This window comes from Pomacea canaliculata, linkage group LG6 (genome assembly GCF_003073045.1).
Source record: "Pomacea canaliculata isolate SZHN2017 linkage group LG6, ASM307304v1, whole genome shotgun sequence".
NCBI lineage: Eukaryota > Metazoa > Mollusca > Gastropoda > Architaenioglossa > Ampullariidae > Pomacea > Pomacea canaliculata.
In genome coordinates this window covers 12,941,076-12,968,889 of record NC_037595.1, presented here as the reverse complement: position 1 = coordinate 12,968,889, position 27,814 = coordinate 12,941,076, and the positions used below count along the sequence as shown (strand labels likewise).

The 27,814-nt window shown below is 37.5% G+C and overlaps 1 protein-coding gene across 5 annotated transcripts; it reads right to left on the bottom strand.

Moving 5' to 3' along the window:
- Nucleotides 1–518: 518 nt before the first annotated feature.
- Nucleotides 519–27,648, bottom strand: LOC112565650. Of its 5 annotated transcripts, none has more exons than XM_025241231.1 (5): nt 27,491–27,648; nt 21,595–21,737; nt 17,171–17,810; nt 14,306–14,655; nt 519–13,007 (listed from the first exon to the last, which is right to left on the bottom strand). In XM_025241231.1, exons 2-5 carry the CDS (start codon nt 21,658–21,660, stop codon nt 12,702–12,704), a joined length of 1,362 nt encoding a protein of 453 aa, XP_025097016.1. In that variant the 5' UTR covers nt 21,661–21,737; nt 27,491–27,648; the 3' UTR covers nt 519–12,701. The 5 variants fall into 5 exon arrangements, with proteins under 5 accessions (XP_025097016.1, XP_025097017.1, XP_025097018.1 ...); XM_025241232.1 differs by lacking the exon at nt 27,491–27,648 and adding an exon at nt 23,240–23,383; XM_025241233.1 differs by lacking the exon at nt 27,491–27,648 and adding an exon at nt 19,947–20,048 and having other exon boundaries at nt 21,595–21,715.
- Nucleotides 27,649–27,814: the final 166 nt, after the last annotated feature.

Below are 27,814 nucleotides of genomic sequence, written 5' to 3'. Positions count from 1 at the left end.
AGCGTTTTTTGCTGTTGTTGCTGTTGGGGAAAAAAGCCACAAGAACGAGTACGAAAGGACCATGGACAATCAAACGCAGCTACCGCCCATTGTGCAAAAATCGGTTGTAGAACGTTTCGCGTGTTATTGTTTTCCTAATTATACCATAATACAACTTGTCACAAAATCTGATTGTGATTTCTCGCCTTTTGTTTTCCTGGTTTCGCGTGCTTGTGGATGCATACCTGTTATTAGCTTTGAGTGTTCGCCACCTGATCACAATGCGCAGAAGGCTTATTTCTCCTTTTCCCCTCCCTCCGACAGGAGAGATTACAGACTGAAGAAAGACGACCCTCGTTGGGCTTTTCAACCTTGTTGTTACATGCACTAACTTCACAACTTTCTTCCTTCGATCTGTAGTTGTCAGCGATTGTTGTTGAGATTGCTTGTGTGTGTCTGTCCATGCCGTACACTTCAATCCATAGACTACCTCTGCCTCTCATCACTCTTTTTTACAGTGAAAGCAAACACCTTCCAACTACATTTGATCTCTTTATTGCAGAGGTATAATAAATGAGGTTCTGTGAATAAACACTTTAGTAGCAATGTAAAAAGAAGGCAAAAGGCTTAAAACAATCAAGTGTCAAACACCCATCTAAAATTAGCAATCCCTTAGTCCACAATAATCTTACGTGGCAGATCAGGAAGACTGGTGTCATGGAAAAGCCTAATTTTCATTAATTCTCATCAAGTGTACATCAAGATTTTGATACAAACTTTAAAACCTATTAAAATGGCTGAGAAATTAAAAAATGTCAGAAATTGTTCTAAAACTGGTTTGAAAGTACCCAGTGGTCTCTTCTAAAGTCAGATTCCTTGAAAAACTAAAATTGTTCAGACAACCAAAATCCTGTCAAATTATTCTTAAAATACTAAGACATCAAACTGTATGCACACATTCCCTCATGACACCAGATGATACTGCCGAACCAAAAACCCTAGGAAAATAAAAATTAAACCAAAAAAAGCAAGGAAAGTAGTAGATTATGAAACATTTGTCTCAACCACTGACACTCAAGGTCTATTGAAATTCCATAGATACTCATTGCAATGTGTATCTACTGCATGCATCAAGTGCTTTAAGGGGTCTGGCATACACAAAAGAAGAAAGCGCTAGTATGTGATAATTCAAGTTTCTCGATTATTTGTCAACATCACTGTGTGGAAAGGAAGAATATATTACGCTTAAGTATGTGTAATTATTATATGAATATCCAAAAAAGGAAAAAGCGACAATCCATGAACACGCTGTCAAATTACAATCTTCTTGATAATTTTCAATGTGTTTTTGTAAACTGTTGAAATCTTAAAAGGGAGCTGGGAGATATATAGATACATATGTATATAGTATACTGAAGCCTAGACAAATACTTTTGAAGCGTGCACCTTCTACTTTATTTAAATTTACTGACTGGATTGAAATTATTATTCAAAGACACACACATGAAATATTTAAAATATGCAGAAGTATGAACCACCACATGTCTAGCGACCATTAAGTGGGAACAAACAGAGTAACTTGGCTTTCATAATACCAAATACAGGTGGTTATTTCCAAAGTTATATTACAAACAAATAAAGCATATTTGTAGTTCAGTATTTCCAATCATTACAAGATCTAGTCTAAATATAATGAAGACAAAAATGTAATAGTCACAAACTTTTTTTTTAAATTCACCCCATGTACTATAGACGTGCCGCAAAAACTGTACAAGAAAGATAACTAGGGGTCAAGGATATGCTAGGAGCACTGATTTTTTTTTTCTTGCGCGTTTGAGTGCGTCAGGCTCAGAACAATGCTCTTAAGCCACCACCACCACCACTTAGAGAAGACAAAACAATAGCGAGTACTAATGCAAATGCTACTCAGTCCACAGACAAGACACAAAACATGATTTCCAGCTGATCATATGCTCCTGTTGCCCCAACCTTTCTCTCAAGGTTTCAAGGTTTTCATGGGGGATGTGTTCACAAACATGATCACGATACTGCTGGGGAAATGCTGATAATTACCTCAAAAAATAATTAAAAAAAAAACTCTATTCCTAACCTTAACTTTGGCGGCTTATTGATGAGATGGTTCCACTGGATCCATGACCATATGGTAATGATTACAAAACTTCTGCATACAGATGAACCTACAATCGTTGCAAAATATATTATTATTTATCTTAAATATTGGAATATGAGACAGTAATCCGCTGATTCTTACTTATATGGAAATTAAGGGCACTCTTTGCTTGTGCTAAATCTCCAAATTGTTTGGAACCTACCTGCAACTATTTGTGCTTACACAACACTAAAAACAGGATGCGTCAAAAAATAATTATTCAAGTACATGTATTTTCATTATTATTCCACTTTGAAGTATGTTTTTTCTTTGGCGTCTGTGCACCTCTTAAAGACATTACAAAATAACACTTATTCAAAGTCTGTCATGCTACAGCCTTCATGTAATACTTTCTGAAAAAAAGATAAAAAAAAAAAAAAAAAAAAGCAGTCTTCAAGTCAGAATGCTTAACACAACAAGACACTACCTAGACTATTCTTGCCTTCTGCTAAATGGATAGTTGTTTAATCAGAGATCAGAAAACACTTGTATTCAATCAATATTATCTCATCAAGAAACTTGAAATATTTGATATGTATTTTTGGAAACTGTTTATAATAAAATAATAAAACACAAAAACCTATTCTGCTCAAAAACTGCCTTCATTCAGGCTACTTGCCTGATTTTATAACTGCAATTACCTGTCAATATTACAAAGGTCTACAGCTCACTTTAAAAAAAAAACAATCTTGGGCACATACACATTTGTTTTGCCTTAACGCAAAGCATTTATGGACTGCTCGAGGAGAACAAAAAATCATACATACGTCTTCAAGAACAGTGCAGATGAAAACAGTACTGTTAAAAAAAAAAAGCAGAAACATTCTCCATCTTGAATTTTGGAACAGAAATCTCTTTTTTTTGTCATAAAATCTGCATTATTCAAAATGTGGCATGTGGCAGGATGAGCATTCTAGTTATGATCATACTGGTTTGTGTACATTCTTGAGAACATGCATAAATGCGGACATGCAAGTAGTTCAGCAACGACTCCCACCCCCACACATAGTAACTGCTCATACTTCACACAAATACACATTTCTCATGCACAAAAACAAAGGGCCATCCTTTAAGATGATCTGCGCCATCTACATCTACTTCACATTCCCACCTGCTCAACTGGTAACAGCACTGCATCAACACCTGGCAGAAATGTGCTACTTCTAGCACAAGCAACCAATATTGATTTACTTTGAGGATACCCTGGTTCAAAGCCTGCAGAAGGCTGGCTGGCTGGCTGGATAGTGTTATACCAGCTGCTTCAATGAACTGTGGCCATGCTGTTCCATCTCCTGGTGGACCCTACAGTGTACAGTGTTCCCCACAAATGCACCTCTGGATGGAGTGAAAGGGGTGTAGAATAAAACAGCTTGTCACAAGCTGTGCAGCAGAGGACAAAGTGGCCAGGCCACAGCTGCCATAGCACTCCCTTGTGCAGCATAAACATGACAAGTGCAGGACAGGAGAAAAATAACCGAGCAAGTTGTCCTGTGATTTCATTCTAATACTTCCATCGCAAGTGTTTTGAAAGAAGTATTCAATTTCTTTAGCATTAAGAACAGCTGCATTTACCTAGAGCAAGCTTAAAGTTTTCTTCTGCCAAGCAGTGGAGATGCAGGACTCAAGTATCTAACATACATTCAAAACACAGAAGCACTCGCTATCATGTGGTACACAAGCTGGTGAGCATAAAATCTATCACAAAATCTACTGCTGCCACGGCTGAAGGCAGTACCATGTAAAATATATGTAATATATAGATATATATATACTGATATACATGCTCATTAGTGATATTTGATAATCAGTACTCTTGTGAGAGAGAAACATGACCTGAAAGATGCACTGATGGGAAAGGGGTTTAGGGCTAGGCGGAAGAAGAGGTGCTGTAAAAAGGCTCTATAATGCTGCTGCTGCTGCTGCAAGTGGTAAGGTACACGTTAACCAAATTACTCAAGTACCAATATTCACGTAGGTCAGAAACTGATACACAATCAGCCGATTTTTTTTAATACACCAAATAAAGCTTCTAACCCTTCACTGCGACATAATAACAAGTCTCTGAGAGAAATTGCAATGCTCAGTAGAAAAAAGCTGTTTTTACAAGTTCTCTGCAAGATGGAATCCTAAAAAGAAAAATGCATTATTTCAAAGATTTCTTTTTTAGTTGAAAAAAAAATAGAAGAAATCAATTTAGTATTTCACAGAAACAGCCTAGCAAAATTTCTGTTCTCCAGAGAAAAAGTCATAAAAGTACAAAAGGATTTTCACATAAAGTTGGCAATACCTATTCACATGGGCTGATACAGTTCACAGCAAAATGATTCCGTATGCAAATAGGATGGTAATGAAAAGAACCACCATAAACAAAGCAACAGAATACACATTTTCAAAATATATAAGTTATTTGAACTGTTTTGAAACACACTTTCATAAGACAAAGCCAAACATCAGTCTCTAAACAGATGCACTTGCTATTTCCCTCTCCCCTTTTCTAACAAAGAGGTGCCAGCCTACGTTTACCACATCATAAAACACCCAAGCACATCTCTAATGATTGCGGATCATGCTGGGCACCACTGATGCTACATAAATCTTGTGACAGCAGTTTAATTAAGAACTACACACAGAATCTGAGAGAGTGAAATACTAATGTCTTGCTGATACATGTGGCATTTTAAAAAGACAAGAAAGTAAACAGCTCGTTTTCAGTTATCAAAATTGGCCATGTGAAAGGGATATCCAACACCAGAAACAATTAAGCACCTAAATTCTATAACAAGCCCATATCAGCACATACATCCTCGCACAAAAAAATGGACTTTAAAAATCACAATCAGGTCTAGAGGCAGATTTTAAAACAGCTTCACACAGTGCTTTTATTAGCAAGAGCAAAGAGCAGAATGGAATGAAAATGTGTTGCTAGCTGCACAGTTGGTCTCTGCTATGTCAAAACCAGCCAAAGAATCAGATCTACCTTTGCAAAGGATACTTATCACATGGACTCAAACAGCAGTCTACCAGACTGCAGGTGACAGGCAAAACAGCAGGAAAGGAAAGATTAATAAGCAGGTTATTGCACAACTAAGCAGTACATCATCAGAAATAAGCAGGCATATATTTCTTGCTGACAAGACACGGCTACAATGGGTTCTGCATTATGTCTACTCCACTGACTAGTTTAAAGCTAATACTCTGCAGCTGCAAATGCATTGAATTCCCCAACAACTGGGACCTTTTTATTTTTGGCAGGAATGACACATTGTTAGAGCAATAAATAAAGGCCGCTACAGTCAATGCAAAAGTAAAACACCGAAGCAAGTACAAATTTCTGCGGAAATGGCAGCATTACAATGCACTCTTTGCTACCAATAGTTGTGGAACAGCAAACATTCCATTCAAATGCTACAGTTATGCAAGGGTCTTCTTTCCGCTAACTAATCTGAATTTGCATTAAAGAAAAATGCTCGGGGATTAGGTGTGTGCAGACACAGTGGCAGCATGGAGATTCCTGGCTGAGGCTAATGCTGCCTTTCAAACATCTTTATAAAAGCCATTAAATAGTGAACTGCATACACACTACAGTAAGCACACACTCAGGCATGTATGTGCGTGCACACAGGTACACAAAATGGACAACACGGCAAAATAAATGGCAGATAACGCACCACTGCTTTTGTCAACAATATTAATGATCAAAGAATACCTTTTTTCATATGAGATGACACAAGGCAACAGGAATACAAAATAATACAATAATAAAATGCAGTCTGAATACTTGGAGACAAGATCTAACACAAGCCAACATTGTGCTGGAGCAAATCTGGTTGATCGTTTGAGACAAATATATGGGTTCTGCATAAATGTACATAAAATAAAGTTCATGCACAAATGACACACACACCACACGGTTTTGGCATTTTTGCACTGGCATGACCCACATGCCATATCCACCCCTCCACGTGCACACACCCATCACCTCTCCCCCTCCTCTTTAAAAAAAAAAAAATAATGAAATACCAACTGATATGAAACTATCATTCAGTCAATGGCTATGGCATAATGCCAAACAATCACTGCCACACATTGTAAAAAGACAAAGATCATTAAGAAGAACTATTTGAAAAACTACTGATCACCACGAAAATGAGGATAAAAAATAGTCTATTTCTCTGTCCTTACTTTTCTCAATGTTCTGGTCTCATGCTGGATACAGACCTCACTGGAATGAGGTGATTGAGATAAAGTCTTCATAGAAAAAGTGAACTAACAGAAACCTGTACAGGGGGCTATTGTGCAAGCAGCTCTCTATTTCTCTACAGACTACAGTCATGCGAAACAGCACATTATCTGAGATCCCCCAATCTCCCTCTCCAGCAAGACAAATACAAAAACAATGATCCCACAGTGCTAAACAGCAAGAAGAGGAAAGACAATTGAAGCTAGAGCAATGAATATGGAAGCCTAAAAACCTTTTAGCAATAAAGCCGTTTTCAAGGTTTAAATACTCACCATTGCTCCATTGTTCTTGCTGATAGACCAACACATGCACAAGCACAAGCATGCGGAGAGACCAAATCACCGTTTTCTCCATCTTGCTCTACTGTCTTAACTGATGTACACCAATAACGAAGAAAATGTGTTGTTAAATGCTGCTTGTTGTTTATTCCTTGATGTATTTCACAAACTATCTTCATGATGTATTCTACTCAGCTTTTTGCTTCCAAAGTTTCTGTAAGCTGATGGAACTTCACAATACTAATGCTAGACATTAACCTCTAACAATAAACTCCTCTACCTTGAATCAATTACATGTATCAATGAAAAACTAGGTACTTACACCCACCCTTTATATAACTTTGGGGGAAAAAGTTACAATTCTCTACCCATGAAGAAAATGTTCTTTAAAATGTCTTTAAACATCTATTACTGAAAGATCACTAGGACTGATGGAATTCTGATATCACAAGTAGTCAACTGAAAGACAAATGAAGATGCAGAACAAGACAGATGCACACATTTGGGAGACTGACGCCCTACGAAAATATTTCCCTGCACTGAAAAATAAGGCATTTCTATCATGGTCGCCATAGGTGTCATACAGATGTAACACAAGCAGAGACAAAGTGAGTGAAAGGGGAAGAAACAGAGCGACCAAACACACAGTATTTCTCACACTATTGCAAGCCATGGACGGGTGAAAAAGAGACTGACTTTACAATAAATGCAATGCCTATGGTCACAAGGCATAAACTGATTCTAAGCAGTCTGCTGCCAGCAACGAGCAGGCTAACTCCAATCTTAAGCCCTGCATTTGACGACAACATTGAAAAGTGTACCAAAAATCTTGTGCTTTATGCATTTAGGCAAGTTTAAAAGAGGTGTATCTGTTAGCTGGCAAAAATATCAACAGAGATGTAAAGGAAATTAAGCACAACTAAGCAATGTTTCTCTGGTCAAAGACAAGATTTCGTAGGTTAAACAAAAATAAATAAGTGCAAACAACTGTAAAATACACAACGTTGTTTAAAATTCAAAATGCATAAACTACCCATGTTGCTACAGCAGATATTATGTGTAAATATCTTTAAAGAAAGAACCTGGTCTATCATCAGAAAATCATAGGTGATTATTGGCCAGACAGGGTGCAGTTTTGTTAAGGTCATTGCCTTTCTAATATTATTATCCAAGCAAGGTTAATCACAAAGGCAAACAACAAGCATGCTAGACTCAACAAATATTTTTCTATCAATGCACAAAATCATTAAAGGAAACATCCAAACCCATCCCTAAATAAAATGAAAAATATTAAAGCAACAGACTAGCCACATGTCAGCCAGAATCGCACAGGAATGCTGTTAAGAGTATGAAAAAAGCGTGAGACCAGCTCCCATTAACATCCTTGGCTAGTGGCTGACCAAGACAAAGCTGAAAGCTAGCTGATAATTACAGAGGTATTTGCACCCATTTGTACTGTCATAAGCATTGGATGACATCATCCTGTGAGAAACCTTGTGCATTTCAAGAAGCAGATTGAGCTAAGCTTTCTTAGCCAGTGTGGTACTGATTGGAAAAAACATTGAAATAATAACAAAAACTGACAACAGTGGGCTATTTTCAGCGCTTGTCTCTGGCTTATAGCAGGCTGCCTAATATTTGAGCTTTTGGTGCATGGCAATGATATGATGGGCATTTCACCACTTTCAATAATGTAAGTGCACACACATTAAGACAAAGTTTCAAAAAAAGAAAATAATATAGGCAGTTCTCATAAATCTGATATGCTAGATGCTGTATTAACAAGCCATGATGATTTAAAAAAAAAATTATGAAGTACAGGCAAATGTGTTTTCTGAAATTGGGAATAAGACAAAAAAGAAAGGAGAAACCCACCAAAACTTTAAAAAACTTTAAAAACATTTTTATCTTTATTTTCAAGCACTTACAATGCAAAGTCAGGGACAGTATGTTTCTGTGATCTCAAATATGCTAACTGTAACTGGACTTTTCCCTTGTGAGTCTTTCAGAATTGTAAGATCATTTCTAATTTACATTTTGTTGTCCCATGTGCAGTTGTTATTCTTGGTATACTATTTGGTGTAACATACCAGATCAGTTGTTAAATGTTCTGTAACTATGTGATCTTGGACCTATCAGATTTTTTAAAAGTGAAGATGGGAAAAGTAAATGAGGTTTAAAAAAAGAAAAGTTTGAATTATTTTTCACATTTCACAATCTCAGAGCCATTATTAAAACATGTATCCCGAAGATGTTATTTCCAGCATCTAATTGTTTAATTTTAAAAAATTATAATTTACTGTAAAGTACAACATTAAAATATGACTGAAAGGCAAAAGCTAGGATAAGATGGCCACACATTCTCTCAACTTTTTTGGCAGATGGAATTTCTAAGGAAAACTGAAGCTAGCCAATGTCTGAAAGTCGGGCAATTTATGAAATCTACTGCAGTGAAAGCATCCTCAAAGTTACTTAAGTAACAGATAAACCTGACAAAATCTGTCCTTCTCAATCATTTAACTTTGTCTCTGATCCACATTTAATATTAGACTTTTCTGGTATCTATAGTGCCTCAGAGAACGGTAACTAAACTTCAGGTTTTGTTAAGTATTAAAGATAAACATGAGAAAGAAACCTAAGAGACAGTATGTTCTACAAAAAAGAATACCAGTTGCATCTCAGCAGGGGACACCTGTGTCTAATACTGATAGATACATAGAGGGCACCGACGATTTAACAATGATAAGAGTTGTGAAACATAAAAACGACAGATCCATGTCAAATATCAAAGACAAATCACACTGAAGCATTAAGGCAAAAACTCTGCAGCTGATCAACCACAGCGTAATTTTGAGGTGACTTAGTACAAAAACGAAGGTGGAAGCCAGGATGTGTAATATTCTCATTTATATCAATACGAAGTGAAGGAAATTGGTAGTAAAGGCCACTTACAAGTCTAAACAACCTCTTTTTTCTGTCCTTTTATCTTAAGTCAGAAATAAAAAATATGCTGGAATCCCAAAGAAAATTCACACACATGCTATATCAAAATATTGTCTGCCATATTGTAGAGTACAAAGTTTGTCACAAGGTTGCAATGATTTATAGGTATTTCTGAGTTAAAAACTGATAACGGCATTCTCACACAGGTCAAAAAGGTACAAAGAGGGAAGGGGTGTTTCAAAGTTCAAAGCATCTAAGCTTTAGATAAAAATCTACATCAGTAACAGCATTTGCTCTCCAACAAACAACATCAATCAATTGATAATCAGTCCAAATTCTAATTGGCCCAATCCATATAAACTTTTTGGTTTTCATTGTATTTCCATAACCTTCCATTTCACATTCACTACTGAAAATAGCACACGTTAATTCCCCAGCGACACCTCAACTTTATTGATAGGACTTACATAAAAGAGGTTATAGAGGCAATATAGCTTAATGAGGTTGTTCTACTGCATTCTCAAAAGTGTCCTTTGTGTCCTTTGTGCCCCACATTCTTTTTAACATTCTAGCTGCAGCTCTGTGAAACACAATGGATAATACAAGTCTTTTGGAGCTACTAGAGAATATACTGGAGAAAATCATAACTTTGCTGACGTGCTTTCTGAGAAGAAACAAGTGCAGTATGACATTTTTCTGAAAAAAGATAAATATCAGGTCAGATACAACCTATTGGTTTCTTCTTAAAAGTAACAGATGGGTATTGCATGGGTAGCACTGTCCAGCAAATGCGATTCAGGAGAAAATGTGTTTCCAACAAAAGCAGTCTAAAACTGTTATACCAGTATACATGGTACAGACAATTAAAAAAAAAATGCCAATAAACTGTCTAAACAGCAAGCGCTCTTGTTCACTTTTTCAGTATGACATGTACACAACCATCTTATCGTAACACACAAACATCACACAGCAATGCCCTCCCATCACCACACACATATTACAACAAATGGAAGAAAGGGCAGAATCTTTGGTGCTCACAACGTGTGACAGCATGCCTATTGTATTAGTTCAAATCTGCAAACTCACAGCAAAAAACCCTGAGATGAAAATATTGCATTATTAGCAAGATACGCAGAGGAAAGGAGGAGAGTCTGTGAGGAAGAGAGGAAATGGGTGTACTAATATAATCATATTCCACTCATATATATATAATATAAATCTCTTTATCTATAATAAGTACTCAAATCACACACATACACATGAAGTTACTGACATTTACATCACAAGGTTTGTACCAGTTAATGAGCTACTCTGCCTAGATAACAATCTGAAGATGACAAGATATATATCACAGCTAAACAGGCCTGGAAGGGTGCATGAATCAAAATATTATCTATAGGGCACAAAACATCTCTTTAAAAAAAACCAAAAAACAAAAACAAAAAAAAGGCCGCAGCATTAAAACAAGAGATTTTGAGGAAAGGGCACGGGGCCAATGGGACACAGGAATAAGGAAATGCAGGACGCAAGGCCAAAGATTGACCTGGTACTGCTGGAGCAGTCAGGACAAAGTTCTTGATATACTGCATGTAGGCAACAAATTGTGGCAGTTTAAAATTTATACACTTAAACAAATCAGACAAAAGCTTTCAATAGCATATGCTCTCCTTTTGGGCAGAAAAAAAAAACAATCTATGCATACTGCTGGTAGACCTGACAAGAAAAGACATATAAAATGTAGCACAAAAGAACGCTTGGTCCTAATGGGAATAAAAACAGCACATAATAACAAAAAAGATATTAAAACTTTCAATTAAAAGCCTTTAAAAATATTCGGAAGTTTAAACAAAACAGTGGCTGTATACAAAACACACAGCCGCACCAACACACATGGGAAAACAAATACAAGCATACAAACAGGCACACATGTACAAAAGCACTGACAAAAAATACAGGTGTACAGTTAGGTGTGTATACACCACGTGTGCACACACATTTATGCATACATATCCATGCAACCTTTCTCTCTCACACACAAACATGCACAATGACGCACACACTAAAACTCACTTAGCTAAGTGCCTTTTGTTTATAAACAAGATCTGGGGTAACTCACTGCAGTTAGATACGGATGGACATGCCAGAGACTGAAGACAAAGTAACAGGCCTATGACTGATCATGGCTGTAAGGCATTAACAGATGCAGCGGCCGAAAGCTGTGCTTGTGTTCTATGCAAGGTAATGCATGCTCAGAATACCATACTCATCAAGCCACTATGTGTGCAAAATGTAAACTCCCTGTGCTGGGTTTTGCTTCAGCCACTAAATCTCAACCAGAAAGCAGTTGGCGATGATGAAATTTGCTCTGGCATGATAAATTCAGACAACTCTTGATTACAATATAAGCAGTACCTGCTGCTAGTTGCCATTGCTACCAGATCAAATGAATTAACAACAGGGGCTAAATAATGGATAATCTGGCAAAGATGGTAAAATACTGGGACTTGAACATACCTTACTCTTCCCCCTAAGCTAGAACAAGATTTGCCCAGATTTGATTCTTCTGTCACTAAAAGCAATGTGTCTTTACTCTGTCTGGTTTGTCAGCAAGTTTTGTAGCAAGCTGATGTTGATCCTGCTAGTTTTATGTTGCTCCTGTAGTAGCTTTGCTTGACTTTTCAGTGTGAACATCAAATAGGCACATCCCATGCCCCTCCCACAATCCGTTTTGATTGAAATGAAGACCAAGACTTATTCTAGCACTATATGTGGACCACATAGTTCCAGAAAATCAGTTCCAGATGTTATATCTCAGCTCTAAGCACAGGACAAGCAGGACACTGGAAAAACCAAAGCCTAGACGAAAAACCAAACCACATCAACCTTCAACACCAGCCAAAAAACAGCAATGCGTGATTGAAAGCAACCTTAAAACTCCAGACAACACTGTGCACAGACAAGGTGCTGGTAGTTACAAACACCAGGCTTTTAGGCTTCTAGACTTAAATAGCTGAACTTTCGCAAAGACATCTATCTCTTCTGCCTTTGGGTGTCCACCTTGGGATGAGGAGTCAGCACCTGCTGTTGTCAGTCAGAGGAACTTCTCTATGTGCTGCACCAGCCCATGAAGTTGGAAGTACACTGCCTCATTGCGCAGCTCCCTCAGTGTTTGTCGATTGCGTGGAAGGGCGTCGGTGCTCAGGCCACCATCCCGCAAGTAGTTCAGGATGTAGCGAAAGTGAGTGCCATCACGATCAATAAAGATCGTACCATCCTCTTCTTTCTTGACACCATGGCGCCCAGAAAACATAGCGGCCAACATCGAGTCAGAATCCCGCGTGAGAGTTAGTTGTGAGGTAGTGAATACGTGTCCTCCAACATCTAACTTGATCCGACCCTGTGAAATACATTGTCAAAAATTCTAGGTTCACCTAAATGTGCCATTTAGTGACACACTAAAAAATACTGATTTCAGGTCCTTCAAGATTTACTATCTTAGCATTCACATCAGTCTTCACAGATGTATAGAACTTTGCACAATAGGACTAAATAGCACATTTACAAGGAAGCATACTGTATAGTGTTACATTTCTGTAAGTGGGAGCTGGGGACTTGAATTGCTTTACGTTTGCTGAATAAAGAAACTTGTCTTTTACATGACAATAAAAATCACACGCATAAAACAAAGGTCAGAAAGCTTGCACTGCTACGTCATCTTTAAACTTGAAAAAATCTGCATTAATGTCAAGACACATGTTACTGATGCTACATTTTGAGTTCTGTAATTTTTTTTTAAAACGATGTAGTGCAGCCTTGTTTCTCCTTTTAGACATACATGCATCTCAAATAAGCCTATTTACTAGGAATATTCCACTTCTGCCCAGATTTCAGCATTTCGCACGCTTTCAGTGAGTGCAGACCATGCGGACTTGAGGGTGCTTCCACATTTTTTTCATAATTTTTCCTATCCTAGTTTTCCCAGGATGGAGAGAAGCAAGTCGATGCATGAGTCACCAAGTGATTCGCCAGTGCCATCAGTGTGTTGCACCACTTTCAGCATGGATTTCAGGCTGTTGACAGTTTGCAAGAGCTGAAAGAAACATATGACTCACACACTGGCTTTGGCAATTTGGCAGTGCTCATTTCAGCTCTGATAATTAACATCGTGAACCAAGGCCTAAGATGTGAAGAGACCCAGATAATGTCAACAAAGTTGATGAATTCTTGAAGCTTTTGCAGTTATGATCAGAAGTTGCCTCAAAACACTCAAGAGTCAGTGCCTGCCCACACAGGCACTGACTTAATTGGAGTTTCTTGCACAATCAGGTGTCAAAGTTTTTAAGCCTCTTCCCTACTCAACAGGCCTTGCCACGTGATTTTTGGTTGTTCCCAAAGCTGAAAGAACCCCTGCATATAGTGAACTGCAAAACTCAAGAGGAACTCATTGTTGTAGTGAGGTAACACCTAAAATAGATGCCAAAATAGGCATTTTTGGAGTGTTATCAAAAATGGATCCATAGGGCTGAAAAATGTGTTGCAATTGGCAGTGACTATGGTAAAAAAAAGTTTAAAAAGAGTTGAAGAGTAAGAGAAAAATGTTAAAAAAATTCTCCTGGTTCATTTGATCACCAAGTCTGGGCAGAAGTGGAACATCCCTTGTATGCATGCACAAGGTATATAAATACAAAAAGTTACCTTCTGTATGCGGTTCATCTCCTCCATACGAGTTATTTCATCTCTCAGCTGTTGCCACTGCCTGGCCAGCTCTTCGCGTTCCTTTTTGCACTCCTCTTCAAATTTGATGCGCTCCTTTGCTAGTTGCTGCTCTTGTTCCCGCAAAAGGGAGTCCCTCTCCTCCACAGCACAAAGCCTCACCTTCAGTTCTGCAAGACGCTCCTCACTATTGCTGGTCTCACTCATGATTGCCGTCTCCAAAGATGCCAGCTCTTCTATTCGAGCAGCAAAATAACGCTGCACAGCTTCCGAAAGAGGTGGGTTGTCAGTTATTTCTGAGCAAGATGCCTTCACGGTCTCCAACAGCATGGCTGCAGAAAAAAAAGAGGTTTTTACTACAAGACTCTTGTGAGTAGGCCTAGAGCTGTGTCAAAACTATTTGCTCAAACATTTGTATAACAAAAACTGTGCAACAGATAACAAAACAGAGTTTTAGACTGCACAGACAAAGAACAAAAGGGAAACTACTTGCTCATTCTGTGTATGTTGTATGCGATTTTTAGAATATCAAGGAAATGTCATGATAGGAATAGTCTGAACAGTATTGTCCACATCTCTTCTTAAATAATTGGCATCAAACAGAGGGATTTAGCTTCTTTCTGTGACTAACAAATAGTAAGGAAAGCTTCAAGCATTGTCTTGACCTTAACATGTACTAACAAGAAAATCTGCATTATTTAAGCTCAGGTAAACGTTATGCCATGCCTATATGTACAAGCAATAGGCATCTGAAATCATCTGAGCCATCTACAGCCCAGGTGCTCAACCTCAGAGGAACTGTCAGCGGTGTGTGTGCAAGCTTATTCTTAGCCCCCACTGGGCCCGAGGCATATAGGGTATGTGCGAGGCCCTCGATGCCACAGTTTTAATCAAAAGTGAGGGGCACTAGTGCGGGGCCCTAGGCAGATGCCTCGTCTGCCTGCCCCTAAGCAAGGCCCTATGTGTGTGTGATGTAGGTGTGAACATATCCTTGATGTAAGTTTTTTTTATATATATATCTGATTGTCACTTGCCCATAACTTTTTTCTTTTCGTTAGCTAATATTTTTCAATACTGACATCTTTTAACGCTTCACCTTGCAACATACTTTATTTCTTATTTTATTTCTTTTACTTTTGTGACTAAAGCATCTTCCCATGTTCAAACTGCCCACTAGGACAAATAAAGTTGGTCATTGTCATGAACTGGGTTAAAAAAAAAAGGTCTGATTTAGCCAAAAATGGTTTCTGATAAACCTCAGCACTGTGAAAAATGAAGAATCAAATAAAATCATTAAAAAAGTCAATCATGATATCCCACTTGACTGCTCACTTCTAATGCATTCTTGTCCTTTATCCTCAAACCCCATTTGCTGACTGGGTCCCCAGTCCATCACCTTAGTCAAGGTATTTTTGTTCTTGCGAAATGCACAATCTTAGTGGGTAGAACTTCAAAGATTTTCACACAATACTGTCAAACTGTTAGCTAGTTGCGAAAGAAGCTGCTGAATTCTAAAGCTGGCAAACCAATTAGACTGCACATTCTAAAGTCCCCTTTATTCTTCTCTGTAGACAATGATCCCATATTTTGGTAAAAATTAATTTCAGGCAAAATTTGACCTTTCGTTAGATTGTGGGCAGTTTTGATGCTCATCTAACAAGTTTCAAAATGTAAATTTCATGTATTTCCTTAGGTGGTATGTGCAGAACAATGAAAACAAATGGATAATTGTGTATTCTTCGTGTGCTGAATGATGAAAGGGAAACAACAAGCATGACATATAAATAGTTCCCTGGTCTCCTAATAAAAGTAGCAATGCAATTTTAAACCATCAGAATAATAAATACCATTTGGATTTTTACTTTTGATAAAATTAAATGTTTAATTAAACAACTTTTCTCATGGTAGGTACTAGATATCATTTACTGAATGAAAATATTGAAAAAACTTATTATTGTGGCTGAAATTGAAAATCTACCCATTCCATTTTTCCTCCTTGACAAATGCTGGTTGCAGCTTGGTGAAAGATAATTTTTTGAGGGGGGAAAAAAAAATTTGAAATGTAAATTTCTAAATCTAACTCTACTCTGAAAATCATCAACTGGCATAAATTCTAAGTCATTAACAATCTCAACCAAACTTTTTCGTGACATGTACAGTATTTCCTCTAAATAATAGGATCCAATCATGTCAATCCTACGTGCACTGAAAATGCACCTCCTCTGTAAACATTACTCCTAACACCTTCCCACCATGCTAGTTCTTTTTCACACCTTTTCCTGGTCATCTTCCTTTTACAATAGGATACTCTCTGTTCTTGTTATTTGGTTCCTCTTTGTGTTTTCTGTACTTGTTTTTATTCATCATTAGTACTGTTATTTATTCTTCCTTAGTTCATGTGCTATTCATTTGTTTTCCTGTCCCTTGTATGCTGTCCATGTTTCGTTCTTGTTCTTAGGCGCTAAGAGCATTCTCCTTAGGAGTGCGAATATGTCTATACAAATTTTGCAATTATTATTATTAATACAAGTTCATAAGAAAATTTTTGATTACATTTTCTTTGTGTAGATTAACTTGCATTCTGGCTTACAGGCAGGGCCTTAATTAGCAAGTATTTAAGCGTTAATGACTTGTGCAAATGTAAGTTTTTGCCATTACTTTTGAGAAACATTGTAATTTTAAAAAAGAGCAGTGGGAAAATCTAGAAAAAAGAAAAATAAGGAAGGTTTAAATGTTTGTAAAAAAGCACACAAAAAATAGATAAAAAACAATCAACAAAATTTTGGTTAATAAGCAAACTGACTTTAAAAAAAAAAGACCCTTTACTAATTCATAATAGAAACAAACCTAATCGACTCTGGATCTCTTCACTAGAAAGTTCCCGTTCCCGACTGGCAGATGGCTGCTGTTGATTATTAGGGACGTTTGCATCGCAAAGATGTACGCCAGACTCATTGGAGTTCTGAAGATAGTCCCCGCATTTGCAGCATAAGTACCTCTGCTCTCCATTCTCATTGCGATTGCTAACTTGGCCTCCACCACCATTTCCTCCAACTCGACCATTGTGATTTCGGTGATTATTGTCTCGGTGGTTGAAGTTGCGGTTGTTATGACGATGGTAATGGTGATTGTTATTGGCCATGTTCCAGGGCAAGTTGAAGCCAAAGCCATCCAGCTGCTGCTGATGATTGGGAGGTCCACCTGGGTGCGGATGAGGTCCAGGTCCTGGAGGTGGGCCACCCATCAGCGGTCCACGCACCCACTGGGGGGCAGGACCAGCTCCAGGCCCTTGCCCTGGGAAAGGCTGGTTCTGGAAATGGTTGCTCATGGGGTGTGGATGTGGGGCACTAGGCCCATGAGGTCCTGGTGGTGGAGGTGGCATGCGGCGATCTGGGTAGAACAGAGGTCCACCCTGGGACCAGTGGGGACGGCCATGATCATAGAGAAAAAGCTGGCGTGCACCCTGGTTAGGCATGCTCATGCTGCCCTGAAACAAACAAATGTGTACTATTAGAATTCTCAAGCCTAGTTATTACTCCATATGTATTAGAGTTTCTAGTTTGAACATTTTCAGGCTTAGAGGTCATGTTATATCTGCTTTTAAACTGTTTTAAACTGTTATCAAACATCAAAAATCTTATTCTTACAAGTACAGCCATGGCTAAATGTGCTGCAGGTATTTTCATTCTAGGACAGAACAACCTTTGCCAGATTTGATTGATTTCACTGCTGATTAATATATTGCTTTTGAAAAGCTTTCTATTTTTTTCCAATTTTTTTTTGTGAACACTGCTCCCTAAACTCTGCATTTTTACAAACTACTAACTACTGTAGCTTAGGCAACTTCAATAGTATTAGTTTACAGTTTTATTACTATGCAGTTGTATTAAGTTTTCCAGTTTACCAAAGACTACACAAAAATGTGTAATCAAAAATCCCATCAAAGAATTCAATGTCTTTTTATAGTATTCTGTTCTCTTGAATTATTGACTTTAGTAATACAATAAAAAATAATTCAATGCTAGCAGCCTCTAGATCTGATGCTAATTTATGAGGAGAACAGAATTACAAGACAATGATTGAAGGCTGGGCAGTGCAAGCATGTCTGAATGAGGGCAGATTCTTTTTTTAAATTTCAAAGAATAATGAGTTCATGTGATGGCTTTAGAGGAAATACCATGCTGTGATGATCTGAACAATGCTGACATAAAATGCAAGGAATGTGAAATGGGCAACACTCTAGGCAAAAAAGACATTTCTAGATTTTCTAGCCAGCACAAGATCCCCTTAAAGACCTAAGTCAGACCCAATCTGTTGGACAGCATTTTCCATCTTTCGACTGACATTAAAATGTCTGCTTTTAAATGCAAACAAAAAATTTCAGCAAACTAGCCTACAAGTTTATGATATGTACTGTGTAAATGGTATTACTGAAAATGAAATTTGGATTTGCTTCATTACTTTCCATTTGCAGCACTGAAGGCTTCATTTTTTTCCAATAATCTTAGGAAAATGCAAATGATTTTGCATTTTTCTTGTACATTTTGGATTAAATGAAATTACTTGTTTTTAAACCTTGACCTATAGCAACCATACAACCAGGCTACAGTGTGTTTTCTGATGGGAGATAACTTTTTATGTGACAGAAAATCATCAACTAGTAGACAATTCTAACTTAATAACAGTCTTAATACTAAGCTGGATTTTTTTTTAAAGTTTTGGTAGGAGGGAGGGCTACATTGGAATAGAAATCCGATGGCTAAATACCTTGGTGTGGTTTTTGACAGGTCATTCTTTGACTAGCATGTACCAAGTGAGAATATTGTGATGCTTGTAACTGACTTCTAATATTTACAAAATAGCTACTGTTATAATTTTTGACTGAAGCAGAAAGAAGCAAACTCTAACATTGCATTTGATGAAATGATCTCATGCTCATCTGACAATGATACAATGATACTACAGTTTGGAACCTTATTTAATGGTGATATTTTTTTGCTTTCTTGCTCAAAAGTGTAAATGGATGAATAAACAAATGAAGGATACTTTCTGAATCTACTATTCCAGATGAAACCATGTAAAACTGGTGATTCAAACTCAAAGCCACCTATCTTTTATAATCACTCTTGTCTATATCCTCACACCAAATAAGAATTTGATAAACAAAAGAAAGCTTTCTCCAACATGAAATAATGAAAGGGCACATAATAAAAAAATGCACTAAGCACAATCCCATCAAATAATCCCATAATACTGGGCAGTTATTCTGTGAAACTTGCTTGGCTGTTAATTCTGGTGGCTTAAAAAACAAAACAAAGGTCACAATTATCTGATGCACATTTTTGATGGTTAAAAAAATTCAGCAAGTTAACAAATTCATTAAGTACTTTTAATAATCTTTCTCTGCATAACTGTTCTCGGTATTGTATATGATTAACTACTGAAAGTAAGGTGAACCACATAAAATGCCCAGTATTGGAGAGATTGTGTGTATGTGGAGATGCATGCCAACACAAGCACACACACAAGGTTTTTAAAACATTACAAAGTGACAGAAGCAAACCAGTGGACAAAATCTACATCTGTTGACAGTGAAGAGCTACTGTAATACTAAATGCCATACCTGCAACCAAATGATAATGTTTGTTTTCCTTGACAGGGTCATCTTGGGGTGTCAGTGATGGGCAACCAAGTGTACAGTTATGATTCCAAGAAAGCTGTCCTGCTGAAGTGAAGCAATCAAGGGCACAATAACTGAAAGGGCTTAGCTCAAAGCTGCAGCTGTAGTGTGAATCACAACTCTCCTGGTGTTTGCAAAGCTTTGCTCTGCCTAGAACTGTGTTCACCACCCCATTCCCCTCAAACACTTGTGAGGAGGGTAGGTTTCCGGTTTTCTGCAGGCTGTGATCACCATAAGCATTTACATTTGCTCAGTACCAGTACTCTATCTACCTGTGTCTACCAGGTCTGCCTCTCATTGATAGATTAAAAACTAATCTAATGAAAGACAATTACCTGTACCCCTCCCCCTGCAAAAATTCTCAAATTTAAATAATGGGTATCTGGGTATGTTCACACCTGAATTTAAACAAGATTGTACATGTGGCAGTTGCTAAAATTAAATAAACAGAATAAAAGGCATGTAAGAGTGATATAAATGTATAAAAAAAAATCATGTCAAAATAAGTAAACATGCTTCTAAAAAGTTGAAAATGCAATGAATGGATTTATGGATGAACATGATCAAACAGTGCAAGGGAAAACACCATTTTACTTGACTACAACAGTAAAAACCTCTCTACTTACAAATAGTTGATCTGCCCAATCTCAATTACTGGCACTACAGCTGTGCTTCAGAGAGACTTGAGTGCAAGTAAGTTTCAAGTCCCAAATCTATAGATGGTTTTATTTAGTATCTGGAATTTGATATTTTGAACTGTGTTTACTGGTAAATTAAAAAAACTCCCCCTAAATAAAGCAGTGGGAAAGGTACCTTGTATCTAATGAGTAAAATAGTCCTTAAATGTGATGTGTATAGCAGTTTGTTCATGTAGCACACCTGCAACCAATGCTTGACTGTGAGATAAATTCATCCCTTTAGACTAATTGTTTACAAGTACATTTAATTGCAAACAAAACAGTCACGGACAGAGGCTGTGTAATTTGCTTTTTTCTGTTTATTGCTGTCACACTCAAGACCCTGTAATAAACATTTTATGACAGCAAACCATGGACACCAAAGCAAGAGTAGTAAACACTTGAATTAAATTAGGTTTCTGTACTTTATAAATGGAAAATGGCAATGTACATTTGGCCTCAGTCAGAACATGGAACACTGGATAGTTTGGTTGGGGAAAAATGGTTTACTCTCTCCCTCTCTCACACACACAAATGGAGTATGCAAGGAAGGTAAGAAAACGGTGCTTGAAATGCTTTTAACAAGTACTGTCATCTTGCAGCTTGATGATAATTTCCATATAGAGCTCTGTATAAAAATAAGTTACTGAGTTCCCCCACCCCTTTCCATACTAAAATCACAGGCACAATCTTGTTCCTTTACAATGTGTGTCTGTGGTTCTGTCCTTCCCATCTGATAATATGAGACTCCGATTGCAGGTGAGGATCCAAAAAAAAAACAAAAAACCAAATGTCAAATAATTTTGAAACTGACAAAAAACTCTGCTAGCATGTGTGGCTTTACACACTAACACTCCTCAATAATGCAAGAAATGAAAATGGGCAAGCTAAGGGCTTGTAAAATCTATGCAAACCTCAAATAGCATGGTACAGCGCCGCAACTTCAAGAAGTTTTCACTTGTGCCCAACCATATGTTCATTATTCATATCAGCGGGCCCCCTCACTTTAGTATGTGTATTGCACAAACACTGAGGCATACGGGTTCTGTGTTTTCGACTGAAACAAAAAGAAAGCCAGAAAGACATAGAGAAAATGCATATTATGATGTGTGCAACTGTGACACGGTATACAGAGGATTTTATGAGCTAGCTGCTGAGCGCTATCCCTTTGTGTCTTACTCCCAAGGGAACAGTTCTGTACAGCAGTATTTTGAATGTGTCTATTGAGGAAGATACAGAAAACAAAATAATATCCAGTGTTTTTGTTATATGAAGCAGTGGCTGCTAATGTATTGTTAAGAATTTGAAAGATATGTCAACAATGAGTCTGAGGGTTAAAGGTATTAATTTGTTTTACCCTACTCCCATTATATTTCACGGCTCGTTATCTGTGATATTAAGTGAGTAATATAGTTTCAAAGTTTCCAACAAAAAAATGTACCTATCGATATTTATGAGTATGTTTTGATACATTTTCTCCTCTTTTCCATTTTTTTTCTTGTTGTAACCATCCTCCAATAAAGACACATTCAATATAGTTTACAGTATGGAATACCTGCATCTGCAGTGGCTATATTAAACTAATGAAATAATAAATTGACAAGTAGAGACAAAAACACTGTATATGGTTTCTGTAGTTTGGTAAGACCTACATAATTTTCTTGTGTTAAAAATAATGCTACAGCAGACATTAAAAATGCTACTTCAACATATGCATTTCACGACTGGAAACAAGGCCTGAGGAAAATGTAGCAACATTTAAATCTTTCACATGAACAATCAGTAGAACAAAACTTCAAGACTAGCAGTAGTGCCATCATGTTGCATTTTCTTTACCTTTGCAGACAAAAAAAAAAAAGGTTTTTCAAGGAAAAAACCCTGCCAATATGCAATTATAACTGAGAGCTATACTTTGAACCGTGCAAAGAAGGCACACAAAAACGTATCAGGATACAGTTGGGACATGCTTGACTAAGTTGACAGTCTCTGCTGGATGGTAGACCAGGTCGCCTTTGTGTTTGTGTGTGGTGGCAAGTTAAGGTCGGCAACAGAATCTTATTAACCCTGGACACTCACGGCTGGCTGTCGCCATGCACATTACCGATGGTATACGCAACCAAAGTACAATGTACATTCCTCAAGCAGTGAATTTCACGGGTCATATTCCTCATCTTGATGTGAAAAAGAATAGATCATCTGATAATTATCCAGAAAATAGGTCTTCGCATGCACGCTGCCAGAAAGCTCTTTGTCCGCAAGACACAGTCTCACAATGAGACCTTTGTTTAAATAAGAAGCATTGAAAATGGGCGACGAGAAAAAGTAATTATAAGATAATATGAAAAAAGAATACTGAGAAGTGACAAGAAAAAAATGTCGTCTGTTCTCTCAGCTGATACAGCAAAGCAGGCTACACGGCACGCATTGCGCTTGCGCCACCTGACCTTGTTCGATGTAAACAAACACGCTATTTGCGGCTCAAACGAGCACTTCCGAGCACTTAAACCGTTGCAGTCGACTGAAAAAGGATTAATAAGTCAAAATAAAAATATGCCTTACCGCCTTTCTACCTACAGACTCCGAATTCGAGTGATTTCGGAGCAAATTTGTCGATGGTTCCTTGTTGTCAATCTGTGTTGATGAATTTTGTACGTCATGTCATTGTCCACCCGATTAGGATATTTTCGGTTCTTTCCGTACTTGTCGGAAACCTACGAGGTTCAATGGGAGGCTACTAGCTCAGCCCTTTGCTGAGTTTCTAAGTAGAAGGGAGGCAAATCCTCACGCACTTCCTGCCGCCTGTACATGACGTCACCTCTAAATGTGCAAAGCAACAGAAAGTCTTGATAACTAAATTACAAATGGAATCGACTTCGGTTTTGTGATAAATTCGTTCTTTGCAACCTATGCATAAATCAAACAGAGAGATTAATACAGCTTAAGGATAAAGTGGCGCTTAGTATTAGGACTGAAAAGTTGATGGAATTGGTCTTGTTAGGTCTATCGTTTCTTGCATTACATTCTTTTTAACTGTTACGTTCGAAAAGAATTAAAATTAATTTTAGAAAATTAACGCCACCAAATGTGAGGGACACAACTGACAATTGTAACTCGGTATTTGATTTAAGTTAATCAAGATTAGATTGTAAAGGCTAACGGGGAGTTCTGTGATTGATTTAAAACTTCGAGCGAACATACAATCGGTGATGCATCTTGGTATGTCCATAACATAATTATTTACCAAGGAAAAAAAAAATAGATCGTACTTAAAGAGTAAATACAACATCAAAATGAGGCCGAATCAAGACAGAATACAATTATAGGGCACGGAGAGAAGGGAACGGGAAGAAGATGGAAAACATGATTCACAAGTCACTGGTATCACAAATACAATAACAGCTTTGTTCATGACTTAACTAGATTATAAGTTGGACAAGGTGAAAATTATAGTGTTAATTAAACTAGTTCACCATTCGATACTTTAACTCTGATCATGTAAAGAGTTGCATCCCTTATATCGCGACGTCTTCCTCGCGCAAAAAGTCATTCAGTTTACAGTCGACTGTTGCACACTGTGCGTAACCTTGCATCTCTACTTATCCATATACCATTTTTTTTATGTATGAACATAGTTCTTAGACGAGAAAAACAGCATAATGACGTTGTTTGATAGGATAAACTTTTTATTTCTAATCTGATGCACAAATTATTTCACAAAATATTATTTTAGCTGCCTACTTGATTGGTGAGAATGTAGTAAGAGAAGAAAGATGATGTATTTGATACCAAATGAAACAAAGACCTATTCAAAAATATAGATTTTTAATAGTCAGTCTGGTGCTTGTCTATAGAGAACTTAATAACGAAATCAAATCCTCAATTTTGGTGATTAGTTTGTGACAAAGAATTTTATTAAACAGGATCCAATCAGGTCTGAATTACTTTTCCAGTTTTTTGCACTCTTTATATTACCACTATATTTTGCAGAGCATTTCAAGCTAGTTCGTTTTATCAAGTGACCTCTCATACATGATTTTGCAATCACCATATGTTGTCATAACTACTGAAGCAAAGTAAAAACAAAAACAAGTATTTACAACAAAAAATGTGTAGTCTGTGTACCTATAAATTGACTCTTGCACTCATATTTTCTTTCCACTCTTTCAGCATGTGCACATGCATGACCCATAACTGTAGATGGTGATTATAGAAATAAATAAGTCATTGATCCGCATATAACACTTGCCAAGATTGTTCCATTTTTAAAAGACCTTTAGAAAGTGCTTGAACTAATCACTTGCTTGTACCATGATCAAAAACATTCTTAGGACCATTTGTCCTTAATGTAATTATAATTATACCAGTAACACACATTAGCAACAGAATGGACACAAGTCTCAGTTACAGAGTTAGCTATGTATCTTAAGTTACCTGTTTTACTACCCAATGGATTTGAACTATATTTTCACTGAGAGGAAATTTATTGCAGCTGTTAAACCACCAAGCATCTCATGCTCAATGTGATTTATTGTTCCCCATTTGAGCTCTTAACAATCTGAAACAGTGCCTAGCACAGATACACTCTCTTCTAAAGCAGTAAGCAAGCAGGTAGTATATTTGCTTTAAGGACATTCATTTGGGTATCTTCTTGAGCAATAGCTTTGAACCAGAATTAAAGATGAACAAGTGTATTCTTGGGGTTTGGATTCTAAGAGATTTGTCACATCTGAAGTATCTGTACGTATAGCCACAGCCCATGAATGATCGAGGAAATAACTGGGTTTAATCCTTCTGAATCCTCTTTCTAGACTTGACAATTGGCTTATTATCCTCCCTTTTGGAGGATGGTGGAGTACGTAGCAGACCCCATTAAAACTCTGTAGGCTACCCAGCCTAGTAAGCTTGGACCTTAAGGTCGAAGGGCCATTTCTTTGTTAACTATGTTTGTGAAAAACATCCAGCAGGGTTGTGATTTAGTAGGAAATGAGTCAGCCGTAATTTTGGAGGCAATAACAGCATATAGTGAGTTCCATATTCCTTTTGGCTGTGGCCTTTCTTGAATAACTTCAAATTAAAAGTTCATTTTGTGTAAACAGATTTCAATTAACTATGCATGAAAGAAGCCAACAATAAGAACTTTTCAGGCAAAACTTTTCATCAAAGGTGTGCGAGTAAACAAACAGGTCACCATAATGGCATGAAGTCTCTTGTTAAAAATAAGAATTTTCCCTTGTCAGGAACTGCATCAGTATTGCCATCTTCAATTTGAACTTAAGCAAGTTAGTAGACAAGTGGCTATCCTTCAAGGAAATACATCCTCAGGGAAAATAAACACACAAGGAAAAGACCCACCCGTTCTTTTGTTTTTAGACCAGCGATATTATAAAAAGTGTTTGTCATTTTCTTGATTGTATTTTGGCTTGCCTAGTTTTGCTACACTCTTTGCCTTGTCACAGTTTCTTTTCAAGAGGGGAGAGATAGTGAGTTGATGAGTATGACAACATACAACAGAGATTCTGTTTTACTTACTTTTTTACATGTGAGACGCAATACATTTTTTATACTTAAGTCTCTTTTTTCACATTTTTTTCTACCCACTTTTAACTTCCATAATTGCAACATTTTCACATTGTTAGTATTTGGTATGAATTCCCTTTTAGGTGCATAGATTCAGCTGGTGTAATTCACTCCAGTAAATTGATGTTGTACAGATGCAAATTTAATTGACAATACAGCATAGCAAGGGAACAAAAAGTGGTAGATCACCTGTGTGAAGTGAACTTGCACTGGCATGGATTTGCAGGTAGCAAAGGGCTTGAAAACAGTGACCAACTAATATTTGCATGCCATAGATACATGATCAGATAACTTTATTAAGTAGTGTATGGGGAAAGGGTGCAATAGCTTAAAGATGGTCGGAGGAGATGAGAGCAATATTTTGAAATACCTTATTTTCCTAAAGAGTCCAACTTCGGTGATACATAAGGAAGAGTAACATGCTGAATTTTATTTTTCAGTCTACGGACTTCAGATTTATGTTTTAAACCATACAAGAGCTGACATTTGGGTCGAACCATATGCATTTATTGCTGTTCATCTTTTCTTAACAGTTTTATCGACCCATACACATGCATTGTGATCTCTTGCAACTTGGTTGCACCCATTTAATAATCCAAGTTCTTAAAGCAAACCCTTTGTCAATACTTCATTGGCCGTCTTGCACAGCAGACTCAGATGTGGACATTCAGGCTTTGAATATTGCAGAATTCATTGATTCAGAGAGCACTCAACCTGACGCTGTAAACTGGTGAGGCCTATTAGAGCTCAGGTAAACTGGAGTGCTTTATTGGACTCCATTGGGTCAAATTATTGTCCTCACAAACGGAATGACGACCTAGTAACAAGGACACATTTTTCCCTGGGGCGTGTAGGGTGTTCTGAAGACATGAAAGCAATGTAAATCACGTGATATGCAAATATATTAGGTGGGGAGGATTGAAAGCCATGGGGAAGGTAAGGATTCATAGATCTGATAGAGAAACTCCATGTCAAAGCCGATCAGAAACAGGATACGCAGTTTCCACACTGGAGAGACCTGTTTATAGTTGACATTTAGTCTAGGAATCAGGCATTTTGCTGGCATTTCGTTCTTTAAACTTTAAACCAACCACGATAATTTTACTGCAGTCTTAACGAAAGTTAAGACACAAGACATCCATTATTAGCCCAGCAGTTCGTGCTTAATTAATCCCCACTTCTCCCACTCAGTAAAAGGTTTAAAGAACTGGCCAGTAAATAAATACTCCTTACCTCTGAGGAGCGCAGTGGCGAAGCCCAATGGTCGGCCTCCTACACTGCTACATGGCCAGACGGGTTACATTTGCATCGCCTCAATTGCTCCGAGCAACGTCGCTGAGTTTCCCACGTCTTGTGCAGTGTTATCGCTTTCTGACTACAAGCTAGACGTCACACACTCAACTCAGCGAGGATGACGTCACCACTGCACTTTTTGCGTCACACGCATGTGACGTCAACACGCAGCCTCAAAAAAAAAAAATCAAATCAAATCATCTCCGTGTTCAAATCGTAAACAAGTAAACAAACAGGAGTGCGTGCGTGCGTACTGATACCCTG